The 11,971-nt window shown below is 47.0% G+C and overlaps 1 protein-coding gene across 1 annotated transcript; it reads left to right on the top strand.

Annotated features, from left to right (window-relative positions):
- The first annotated feature begins 3,157 nt into the window (after positions 1-3,157).
- Positions 3,158-11,792, top strand: LRRN4CL (LRRN4 C-terminal like). The gene is made up of 2 exons (XM_035099170.2): positions 3,158-3,574; positions 5,906-11,792. Exon 2 carries the CDS (start codon positions 5,911-5,913, stop codon positions 6,787-6,789), a length of 879 nt encoding a protein of 292 aa, XP_034955061.2. The 5' UTR covers positions 3,158-3,574; positions 5,906-5,910; the 3' UTR covers positions 6,790-11,792.
- Positions 11,793-11,971: the final 179 nt, after the last annotated feature.

Here is an 11,971-nt window from a genome sequence, read left to right as displayed (position 1 = left end):
TTTTGAGAGGAGCTGTATCAGCTGGGAATAAAATAATTTGAAATGTTGGGATGTTAAAAGTTTCTTTATAAGTGCTGTAATGTGAGGAGATATGACGGCCATCCTCAAATTCCTAAAGGGCTGTCACTTGGAAGAGGGAGCAAGCTTGTTTTCTCCTGCTCTGGAAGGTAGGACTTGAACCAATGGCTTCAAATTTCAAGAAAGAAGATTCTAATTAAACACAATTAAATACCACATAGAACTTACTAATGGTAAGAGCTGTTTGACAGTGGAACGGCCTCCCTTGGGAGGTGGCTAACTCTCCTTCACTGGAGATTTTCAAGTAGAGGTTGGATGGTCACCTGTTACGGATGCTTTAGTTGAGATTCCTGCATTGCAGAGGGTTGGACTAGATGACCCTCAGGATCCCTCCCACCTCTACAATTCTGTGATTTTATGGAAGCTTACACGATCTGAAAGCAGCCGAATAAATGTGTTCCCAATTAGTTAAGGCAAATGATCAATGTGTTAATGGACTGGCAGCCCCCTGCAATTCACTGTTCCTTAAACTTGCAAAAGCTTTCAACGTGTTTTGAATATGGTTGTTTACTTTTGTACAGGCGGCATGCCTCTGAGCATGTACAGAGTACCTTTTCCCCATCAGCAGAGCAACCCATTTTTAACACAAAGGGCAAACTGCTTTTCAGATCACATCAGAACCTTGACAAAAAGCAGCTTTTAAAAAAATGGCAGTATAAAATATGGTAGTTCCCTAAACGCCCCATTCCTCTCGAAAAATGTCTTCTAGTTCTACAAATGCTGAAAGCTTTGAATGCAAACCTTTGGAGGTTTCTGGCCTAGTTTTCATGTTGTCTTGTTTGGGCAACTGAGGAAGAAAAGGAGGAGATCCTAGTAAAATCCTTGCCATATTGCAATTGCGGTAAGCTCAACAGTTCCAATGTTAAGCTCGTTTAGTTCCAAGGGGGACCTCCTTGCACAGCCTGTTTGCTAAATTTACTTGCAGAGGAGCTGAGGGAGTAGCAAAGAGCTCTGTTGCCAGGCGTGCAGGAGGGAAAGGGGAGGCTGCCGGCAAAACCGCGCAGCTCTCCCACTCGCTGGGGCGCCCCTAAGAGGCCTGTGCCCTGGCACAACGAGCCAGTAAACCCAATGGGAAAGACAGCTCTGGCCGTCGCCTCTTGCTGGTTTTGTGGGGAGGGAACTCCTGCGGTCCTGAAGAGCCCACTGCTGACACACAGCCTGGAACCTTCTTTTTCTTCTACCTTGGTTGCTGGATCCGTCTCCCATCTGCAGTGTGAAGGGCTGTTGCTACCAGGGAAGCCCACCAAGGAAGGGCCTGGAGCTGGTCGAAAAGAGCCTGAAGTATTCCTGAAAACTTTAATCTGAGATCACTGGTTAAGAATACGTTTTTAACTGTTTCTGAGGAAGGCTTTAAAATATTTATCCCCCTCATTATGGATGCATTAGCCAACCTGGGCTCATTCTGGAGGAAAGTAAATTAACATCACTATCTTACCTGAAAACTCTGCACATTGGGGCTCTGAAAGGCAGCATGAGGTATACAAGGGACAGCTCATTCTGGGAAGTAATGGAGGGAATCCAAGGAGACATGTTTTGTATTGTTAAGAAAGTTGCGTGCCTCCTTTATTTTAATCCCTGTCTGCCAGGATTTCAAAATGCGGTTAGGTCTGTGTGGCCTCAGTTCTCCCACCTCTAAAATGGGAATTATACTCTGCAGTAAAATAAAGAAGGTGAAGTCTCTTGCGTACGTCGGAGTCAGTCATAGATCTTTGCCTGCTCATGATGGAAGACAACTGCGGGTTATCGAAACTTCAGGCCACGGAGGGGGGGGGTTCTGTCTGTTGCTGATGAATAGGAAAATAAAAATAAAACAGTAAATTGTTTTAAAACACCGATGGGTACATCAAGCAGCATCTCTCCAGCACAATTGTTTCGTACAGAATTACTTAAGATTCAATAAATGCATTGTCTTTATTTTATTTTCCTTTTCAATTCTTCTGCTCTTGGAATGACCTCATTAATAAACGAGAGAGTGCAGGATTTTTGGCTCTTAGATATTTTCCTGTTGGCTGATGTGGACTGGAGACACTTGGCACTGGGCGTCCCATCACTGCCTTTTAATGTTCTCTCTCTTACTCGTTCACTCACTCATTCTCTCTTTCTCTCTCTCTCTCTCTCTCACACACACAGCTTCCATGTCTTTAATAGCTGTGCACAGGCCATAAATTCAACAGAATAAGCTTCTCTTGACATGAGGGGTGCTGTGTGGCTTCACCTGCTGAACATCTGCCTGTCTTGAGGCTCATAAAATCGCAAGGGGACTTTTTTATGGGGCAAGCTTATTCCCTACTGGTCTCCATGTGTGGTCTCTTCTTGAGCCTCGCTGTCCTTGGCCTCAGGCCTTCGGCTTGCAAAATGGGAAGAAAGCCCAGCGGTAAAGAAAAAGACGACGAGATCCTTTTGGAACGGAAGACGAATAAAGAAAGCAAATAAGATAATATAAGTGAGGGGCGGGAAATCTGTGGCTTCCACTTCCACCATTCCTTACCATTGGCTGGGAGTTGGAGTCCAACAACATCTGGAAGTTTCCCCACCACTGCACTGTACTGTAAATCATGTTTTTTGGCACCGCTTTGAATGAAAGATGATCCATGGAGAGCGTTTTTTGTCTGTGCTGATGCTCCAATGAGTGGCTGAGACTTGGGTGAGTGTATGGCTCCAGGCAGGGCAGGGCAACCCTGGTCTGGGAGCAGGAAAAATAACTCTCCCTCTGTCTGGGATGAGCATCCTGAATCAGTTTGCCCATGTAAGAATAGTTATTTCCCCCCCTCCTCTTGGGATTGTGACACAGCGCGCACACACACAGCGCGCACACACACACACCCTTCCCTGTCTCCTGTCAGGTCTTTTTTTTCTCTCTCCTTCCCTCTCTCTCTCTCCCTCCTCAACTCTTATTTATTCCCTAACCCAGAGGAGGGATTTCCGAGAAGGACGTGAAAGCCCTTATAAGGCACTGTTTGTTTTCTTTCCAGGCACCTGCCAGGGGGGGGTCCCCTGTCAAGCCAAAGCATTTTCCACGCCCATTAGCTGCCTTGTTGTACTCATCCCTACTGGCTGTAAAGGAGTGGGGGTGGGTGGGTTAGGAAGAGGTTGTGAAGGGGGGCGATGAGATCATCCCACGAGGAGGATATAAAAGTTTGGGTTTTTGGCTTCGCAAGAGGCCACCACTTTGCTAGTTCCCGGCAGGCCAGCGCAAGGAGCTCTTGCTTATCATTTCCACGGACACCACAAATTGCTCCTCAGCCTTGGGGCGGCACTTAATTGTGCCCCCACCCCCATTATACAGGCAGCTTTTGATACACACGCACCACATTTCAGCACCACAGGCTTTTGGTCCTTGCCTGGGGGTCCTGTTATTATTCCTGAAAACAGCTCCATCGTTCTTTCATCAAGGGGGATTCCTGCTACCTTGCATCCTTTGGGTAATAACTTGTTGCAGAGACCCTTCCCCGGCCGCCTGTTGCCTAGCAACCAAAAGCAGACATCCACCATCCAGGTGAGTGAATTTGCCCCCTTGAGGCACACCTCCTCCTCCTTGCCTTTTAAGTTGCGTTCCTCTTGGGGTAAAGCAGGGGTGGGGGATCTTTTTTTGGGGGGGTGTCACATTCCCATCTGGGGGGGGGGGGGTTGCCGCATACTAGCAACGGGAAGGGCCAGAGGCATAGCAAGAAAGGTAACTTTTATGTTTGTATAGTAACCTGTTTTGTACACATGCTCTATCCAGGCAAGCAAAGTCCAAGGGCACATTCCAGCCTGGTAAAAAGACTTAAGGAAGGTGCAAGGCACGGCTGTTGAAGGGGCCCAGCTCAGGATATATACATGCATTACATTTGAAACACATGTACTACCACGCCACAAGAATCCTGGGAACTGTAGTTCAGCCCGCACAGATCTACAGTTTCTTAACAAACTATAGTTCCCAGGATTGTCTGAGGCATTCTTTAAATGCATGGGGTATGTGCAGCCTCAGGAGGGGTGCTGCCTGGAGAGGGTCCTGAGGACCTGGCAGAGAGACCTGGATGGCTGCATTTGGACTCCAGGCCTGAGGTTCCCCGTCTCCTTGCTCTAGACCCTGCAGGAGGCAGTAATGGACCCTCTGGTTCAGGGGAACTCTACATCCAAAATCAGCTGAAGCAGGAGAGGCAGATCAGAAGAGGCCTTTTGCCTTCACGCCTCGCAGGTCACTTCTGGGTACAGGGCGCTCAACTAGGTGCACCCTTGGTCTGATCCAGCATGTCAGCGTTTGCAAAGGGAGAGCAGCGCCCTCGTCTCACTCACCCCCCAACTTAGGCTGCGAATGCACTGTGCATTTAAAATATATGCAGAACATGTTTGGTCAAACTCGCTTGCTCGAAAAAACTCAGGGGCTTGAAAGAAGACAGAAGGGTTTTAATAGACTATTATCGGATAAGATCTGGACTTGATTGATTAGAAAGCAGTGAATATAAGAGGACTAATCTTTCTGAGTCTGAAGTATGGGAAGTCAAATTTAAATTTGTATAATTCGGCAGAATATTTGGATTAATTGTTTAATTGATATTGGTATAATTTGAAAATGGATTAGATGTTTAAATTGGAAAATCTAATAAAAATGTTTAATATATATATATATATATATATATATATATATATATATATGCAAAACACATTCCGCCCTCAAAATAATAATAATAATCCTGGGAACTGTAGTTTGTTAAGGGTGCTGTGAAATGCAGCTCTATGGGGGTAAAGTAAAATTCCCATAATTCTTTTTGTGAGTTGCTTTAAATGAATGGTATGTACGCAGCCAACATCTGGAGGGCCACAGGTTCCCTCATCCTGTGCCTTACCACTTCTGATTCAGACCTTGGCTCCAGCCACAAGCATGCATAACTCTGGCTACGCACAAGCAGTCACCTCATTCAAAATAGTGATGCGTAATGTCAGATCTGGTGGTTTAGGAATTCTGAATGTTTCACCATATGGGCTGACACAGAAAGATGAAGGGAGTTATTTTATTTTAGATCTATATTTATATACGACTTAATATTAATAATTTATAAGCATCATACATACTTTTTTTTTAAGAGCACTGTCCAAAAAATAAGAACAATTAAAATAAACTCTAGAAATGGAGAAGAACCTTAAAATGCTGGAAAAGCCAATGTTAAGCAGTTTAGCAGCGGACAGGTTGGGTTATTATCTCACTCAGGAGGGTAACTACCACAGGATTGGACCTGCAATTTTGAACCCACCGCTTCTGGTAGTTATGAGCCATGCCTCTGAACCGTGGTAGACCACTAACTGAGACTCCCTCAAATATCTCAGCATTTGGGCAAATATGTATGGTCTCTGTGATAGTCTGGACCCAAGTTGTGAAGGGCCTTGTAAATTGGGTTTGTGATATCTCAGTCGTTAGAGCATCTTAATCTCAGGGTTGTGGGTTCAAGCCCCATGTTGGGCAAAAGATTCCTGCATTGCAGGGGGTTGGACTAGATGACCCTTGTGGTCCCTTCCAACTCTATGTTGCTTCTATGACTCAGTATAAGGCAGCTTCCCACTTAAAAACAGCTCTAAATAACGATGACTTTTGATTAACTTAAACTGCTTAGCGCCTTCTGTAGAAATAGTAGTTTGGGATAAGAACCTACGTTATTTGGTTGTTTATATATTGCATAAACGCCAGCTTCTGAGTTAGGGTGGGATGTTTCATTATTTATCTGTATGACATTGTTATATGTTGAAATAATTAATTAGTAAAAAATAGTTGAGGGGGGAGGGTATTAAAAATAAATAAAAACAGCCCTATTTCCCCCTTCTACTGTGCTTCTCTTCCCTCTGTTACCAGGAGCCATGCAAATCCCGGGGCTGTTTCTGGTAGCGGCTTGGATCCTGACCCTCTGCCCCCAGGCATCACCGACAAGCATGGGGCACCCTTTGCCCGTGCCCCTGAAAGAGAGCCCCCTCTCCCCTCACCCCTCGGGGAGCAACGCCCCAGCGGTGAGCAAAGACAGGACCTCCCCGCCTGATCCAGTCAAACCTCCTCTGGATTATCCTGACTATCAACATTACGATGATTACGACTACCCTCTGACCTCAGAGCCGCAGACACCCAGCCTCCCTCAGCCGCCCCATCACCTTTGCGAATACAACCCCTGCCAGCACCTCCAAGTACCCTGCGCGGAGCTGAGTAGGGCTAGCGGGTGCTTGTGCCCGGGGGTCACCGGCCCGGATGTGCCCCCTGAGCCGCCCCGCCTGCAGACGGTCCACACGAGTGAGGTGGGAGCGAGCATGCGCTGGTGTGCGCCTTCCTCCACAGTGCAGGAGTACCGCTTGCGCTATCAGCTAGTCGGCGGGGACTTCCTCTCCGGCCCGGCCCTCAACAACACTTTCCGCTTGGCGGCTGTCTCAGGGTTGCTGCCAGATCACGAGTACCTGTTCTGCATTGTGGCATCCAACCGGGCCGGATCCAGCCCCACGGACGATGGCACCCGGCAGCACGGGCCGTGCCGCCTCGTCCGGACCCCTGCCCACCAAATGCCCTACGTCTACATAGCTGCAGGGCTGGCCGCCACCCTCATCCTTGTGGTCATCTCTGCCTTGGCCTGGCATTTCTGCGTCCGCAACAAGAGGAAGCATCCTCACCGAGGGTCGATGGACAACATCCTCGACGCTGAGCCGGGCCTGGATGGGGCGGCAAACAGCTCTTTCCGCAGTGAGGAGCAACTCTGAGCAGGGTGTTGGCGTCTACTGGCAAGATGGCATCTCTGTTGCTTCGGAGTTAGAGGTTCTGCTTCTTTGGGGGAGAGTTTGTTGTTGCCTCCAGGGTGGAAGGAGCAGCGATTTTGTGTTATCCAGGCCTTTTTTTCCAGCCGGAACTCAATTCTGGTACCTCTCAGGTGGGCGCCGTTGCCATTATAAGAGAACAAGCGAGGCATTCGTGGTGAGTTCTGGCACCTCTTTTTCTCAGAAAAATAGCACTGGTGCCATCCATGCTGTCTACACAGAGGTGGCAACTGTTTTCTTCAAAGGCTCTGTCATTTTCACGGACCTTCGCCCAGCTCTATTCCTGCTGCCTCTGGGGCAGAAGGGGAGCGATTCTGAACTTTCAGCGCTGGGGAATTTGAACTAGTCCACTCCCCTGATCTTTCGTGGCCTGAGAGAGGGTGCACAGACAGATCTGACACCTGGACCACCATTTTGAACTGTGCTCTACCAGGGCTGGACTTGCCATTAGGCAGAACGAGGCAGCGGATGCAGACAGTTAAGAAGCAGCAGCAAAATGTTAGAGGACAGGACCCAATGTCCTTGGCTGTCGTGAACAACACTGGTCCATCGTCACCAGTGCTGAAGTAATGCTCAACGTTGAGTCCAATCTGATTCTGTACGTGGATTGGACGCAGGGCCAGTGAAGGGTGTGGCCTGGGGAGAGGGGGTGTGGCCTGGGGATACTTCCAAGGGTCAGAGAGAGAGAGAGTTGGGGTGGGGGGGAATTCAGACTCCGAGCCTGAAGTTCCTCATTACCATCCTACAACATTGTTTCTTCTCCAGCAAAATGTCTTGGCTCAATCCTGTACTCTACACACACCCTTTGGGGAGAGGACTGCAAAGAACTTGTGTCATCGTCACTCTTAACTCCCCAAGTGCCCAGTCAAAGCCCCGTGGACCAGTTCAGTCAGCTCAAGAAGAAGCCATGTATTCAGATCCTGCCAAATTGTCATTTCCAATTCTTTCTTCTTTTGAAAAGGATGGCTGCTCTTGGGAGGGATGTGAAGATGGTCTTTTAAGATGTTGCAAGAATCTATGTTTATTTATGTATTTATTATTAGAGGTTTTTAAACTAATAAAATAAAATAACATTACAGAGGTACAAAAGTTCAGAGATGCCTACAACTAGCGGTGGGGGAGAAATTTGATTCAGTTCACATTTATAGGTGAATCTACCTCTGGGAAGAGACACAGCTCAGTAGACAGAGCTTCCGCTTGGTAGGCAGAAGGTCCCAGGTTCAATCCCTGGCATTTCCAGTTAGGATTGGGAAAATACTCCTGGTCTGAAATCCTGGAGAGCTGCTGCCAGTCAGTGTAAGCCAGGGGTTCCCAACAAAATTTTCTCGAGGACCCCTCATGGAGCCACTATTGTGACAAGGACCCCCATTAATTCCTAATCCTAAAATTAAAAAGTGAGAGCCAAATTAAGAGTCTTTTTATATTTTATATTTATACGTTTTTTACAGTTACAACAGAGTACTCCATCAGTATACAGTTAGTTTTAATTTTCAGTTCTTAATGAGATGAGTTAAATCTGTCCTTTGAGTCCATTATTTCTGAAATATTAGGTTCCAAACTTGAAACTTTCACTCTGAAATCCGACCGCATGTCGAACCGATTCCTATATTTGTTTTTCATGAAACACATGGAAGAAAATGCTTGCTCACACCAATACGTGGTTGCAAATGGAAGGATCTTTTTCATTGCCTTATCTCCAAGTTTCTTGTAGTCCTTGCGGCATACAGCAGAACTACTGCCTCTATCTAATTCTAGTTTTGCGCTAGACTCTGCTCATGCAGGAAGCGGCCAAAACAAAAAATCTGTTATCATACGAAATATATTTAATATATTTTTTATTCTAATAGGATCTTGAGGACCCCTCTGGCATAGCTCGCGGACCCCTGGGGGTCCCCGGACCACCTGTTGGGAACCACTGGTGTAAGCAATACTGTGCTAGATGGGACATTGGTCTAACTCAGCATATGGGAGCTTCCTATGTTCCTACCTAATTTGAAACTTTCCCAAAACAAAGCTCAAAAACGGTCCCATTGTTTGAAATTTGCACTTCAAGCAGTTCTCCAAGTCATGTGTAGAAAAATGCTTATGCTAGACAAAGCTACTTCTGGCGAACCAGAGCAGCGCACGGAAACACCGTTTACCTTCCCGCCGGAGCTCACCCCATTGCAGGGATTCGAACCGCCGACCTTCTGATCAGCAAGCCCTAGACTCTGTGGTTTAACCCACAGCGCCACCTGGGTCCCTTATTAGAGGAAATAGATTTACACAAATGCTTATATTAGGCACAATTGCACACCAGCATGTGTGCATTAGGAGGAATTCGACTAAAATGCTGATAAATTTTAATGAGTGCAAACTGATATTGAAATGGGGAGAACTGAATTTAATACAGTATTAGAAAAATGAGAAATGGATAAAAAACAAAAACAAAATGGGCAGATTTGCTCATTTGATGCTCACTCCAAGCCAGATATTCTCATAACTGCACATTGCTGTCGATTGATTGTTGCTGGAGGAATCGGAGTAGAGTTAAAACCTTAAACGTCATTTCCTGGCGTGCCTTCGTTCCTTATTAATCTTTTCTTTCCAGAGAACCTCAGATGAGTTATGGCAGCCTTACCTGACCTGCTGCCCATCCCTTCAGATGTTTTGGAACTACAACTCCCATCAGGCAGAGCCAGCCTGGTGAGTTGTAGTCCAAACCATCTGGAGGGCACCAAGTTGGAGAATGTGGAGTCAATTGAATGTGGTTGACTCTTTCCACACACACACACACACACACACACACACACACACACACACACACGTGTCGTTGCATCAGGACTAGAGTTTCCGTTGGCGGCTATCCTTGGCAGAGTTCACAGGCTTTTGGGCTGTGTCCTGGAAAACTCAGTGTTTTCCAGATGTGAGTTGTTGAAGGAAGGCATGGGAACGGTGGGAATTGGGGAGTGCCTGCCTCTTGGCCGAGCTGGGACAACATGTACCCATAGGCCTCTGGGAATATGGTAGGGTTGAGGAGGTGGGGACTTTCCCTCCCTGAGCATCTCTTGGATGCCTGCCTACCTCAAAAAGCAGATGTGAGAAAGTCTTCCCAGAGTGAGGCCTGTCCTGTCTTGGGTTCTGAGTCAAACCTGGCCCCATCTGCACCATGCGTTTAAAGCAGTATCATACCACTGTCATGGCTTCCCCCAAAGAATCCTGGGAGCTGTGGTTTGTTAAAGGTGCTGAGAGAGTTTAGGAGACCCCTGTTCCTCTCACAGAGCTACAATTCCCCAAGTGGTTTAACAGTCCATACCTCTTCCTGGGGAACTCTGGGAATTGTAGCCCTGTGAGAGGAATTAGCGGGTAATAGTTTTGGACCCCACCGGCACCCTGCTTCATACCACTTTAAATAGTTATGTTTTCCCTCAAATCCTGGGAACTGTCGTTGGTTAAGGGTGCTGAGAGTTGATAGGAAGCCCCTAATCCCCCCACCGACCTACAGTTTCTTGGGGAGATGGATTAACGGTTAAACTGGAACTGTACATCTGTGAGGGGAATATGGAGCCAATGGTTTGACTCAGTATAAGGCAACTTCCTGTGTTCCTTTAGATGTCTTAATGCAGACCTCTGTAAATAAGAAGTAAATTTGCATGGAGGCTTAGATGAGGTTTAATTTCTTCACACCATCGTCAGTAATGCCCTCTTTGACCCGGGCATTGAAGGTGATGTAAACAAGGCAACGTGTCTTTGTGAAATTCCTGCTTCTTGATGGCTAGGCGGTGTTGGCAGGAAATGGTTGGCATGAAAACATACGTAACAAGTTCCCCTTTGGGTGGATCAGTCACATCTGTGTGTGCCGGCACACTCAGGCAGAGCAACGGCTGGCAAATTGTTGCACAGCACAATCACATTCATTCTTCCACGTTCATTGTTGGTTTCAACATCACCTTCAGTCATAGAATCAAAGAGTTGGAAGAGACCACAAGGGCCATCCAATCCAACCCCCTGCCAAGCAGGAAACACCATCAAAGCATTCCTGACAGATGGCTGTCAAGCCTCTGCTTAAAGACCTCCAAAGAGGGGGACTCCAACACACTCCTTGGCAGCAAATTCCACTGTCGAACAGCTCTTACTGTCAGGAAGTTCTTCCTAATGTTTAGGTGGAATCTTCTTTCAGTGGGGAAAACCTTGTGACTGTGCACACACCACACACTTAGAGCACACACAAACCCCGCACAAAGCACCCTGGGAACTCTAGTTAGTTTTGGGTGTTGGGAATTGTCGTTCCTGCTCTCAAAGACAGGCCAGACCCACAAGCAGGGTGCCTGTTGTGGATTGTAAGGTGCAGGCCAGGTTGGTATGAGCAACCTGACCCCAAACCAGGGCTTTTTTCAGCCAGAACTCAGTTCTGGCACCTCTCAGGTGGTTGCCATTGCCATTTTAAGAGAACAAGGGAGGCGTTCATGGAGAGATCTGGTGCCTCTTTTTCCAGAAAAATAGCACTGCCCCAACCCATTTTGGGCAGGGGTGTAGAACCTTTTTATTCCTGGAGGCCACATTCCTTTCTGGGTAAGCTTCCTGGCGGCACATGCCTGTGGAGGGCAATGCCAGAGGCAAAAGTGGATTGGTCAACAAACCTAAAATATACCCTTCTACAGTAGGCCGGTTTGTGCACACATCTCTCCAGTCAGGCAAGGAAGAAGCATCCCAGTCACGCAAAAACACTTGAGGGTTATAAGCTTTAAGAAGTAATTTGGTAGAAAAAGAGACCGTTAATGGTCAGACTAGTTTCTTTGTGAAGCAAATAGCCTAGGTCAGGTCTGCTCCTTATCCACTTTGTAATGTAAACTGGAGCCACTGTGTTTGGATCTACTGACTGAAGAGATGGAAGATACTTCTGAAATAAGAGATGAAATAAATAACCTAGCCAGGTCTGTTCATTATCCACTTTGTAATGCAAACTTGGGCCAAGGCATTTGAAAGCTGAAGCTACTTCTGGAAGAAGAGCTAAAGCAGTGTGTGGGAAACCTTTTTGCTACCCTGGCTGGGTAGGTGGGGGGGGGGATAAAGGAAGGAAAGGGTACAAAGGAGAATTCCCTGGATGCCAAGATCCAGGTTTGGGACAATAACTATTTGGTGAGAGAAC

Source organism: Zootoca vivipara, chromosome 17 (assembly GCF_963506605.1).
Source record: "Zootoca vivipara chromosome 17, rZooViv1.1, whole genome shotgun sequence".
NCBI lineage: Eukaryota > Metazoa > Chordata > Lepidosauria > Squamata > Lacertidae > Zootoca > Zootoca vivipara.
This window is presented reverse-complemented; position numbering and strand designations above follow the sequence as displayed.

Coding starts and splice junctions, on each gene's coding strand:
- LRRN4CL (XM_035099170.2), top strand. CDS start 5,911: ATGCAAATCCCGGGGCTGTTTCTGGTAGCGGCTTGGATCCTGACCCTC.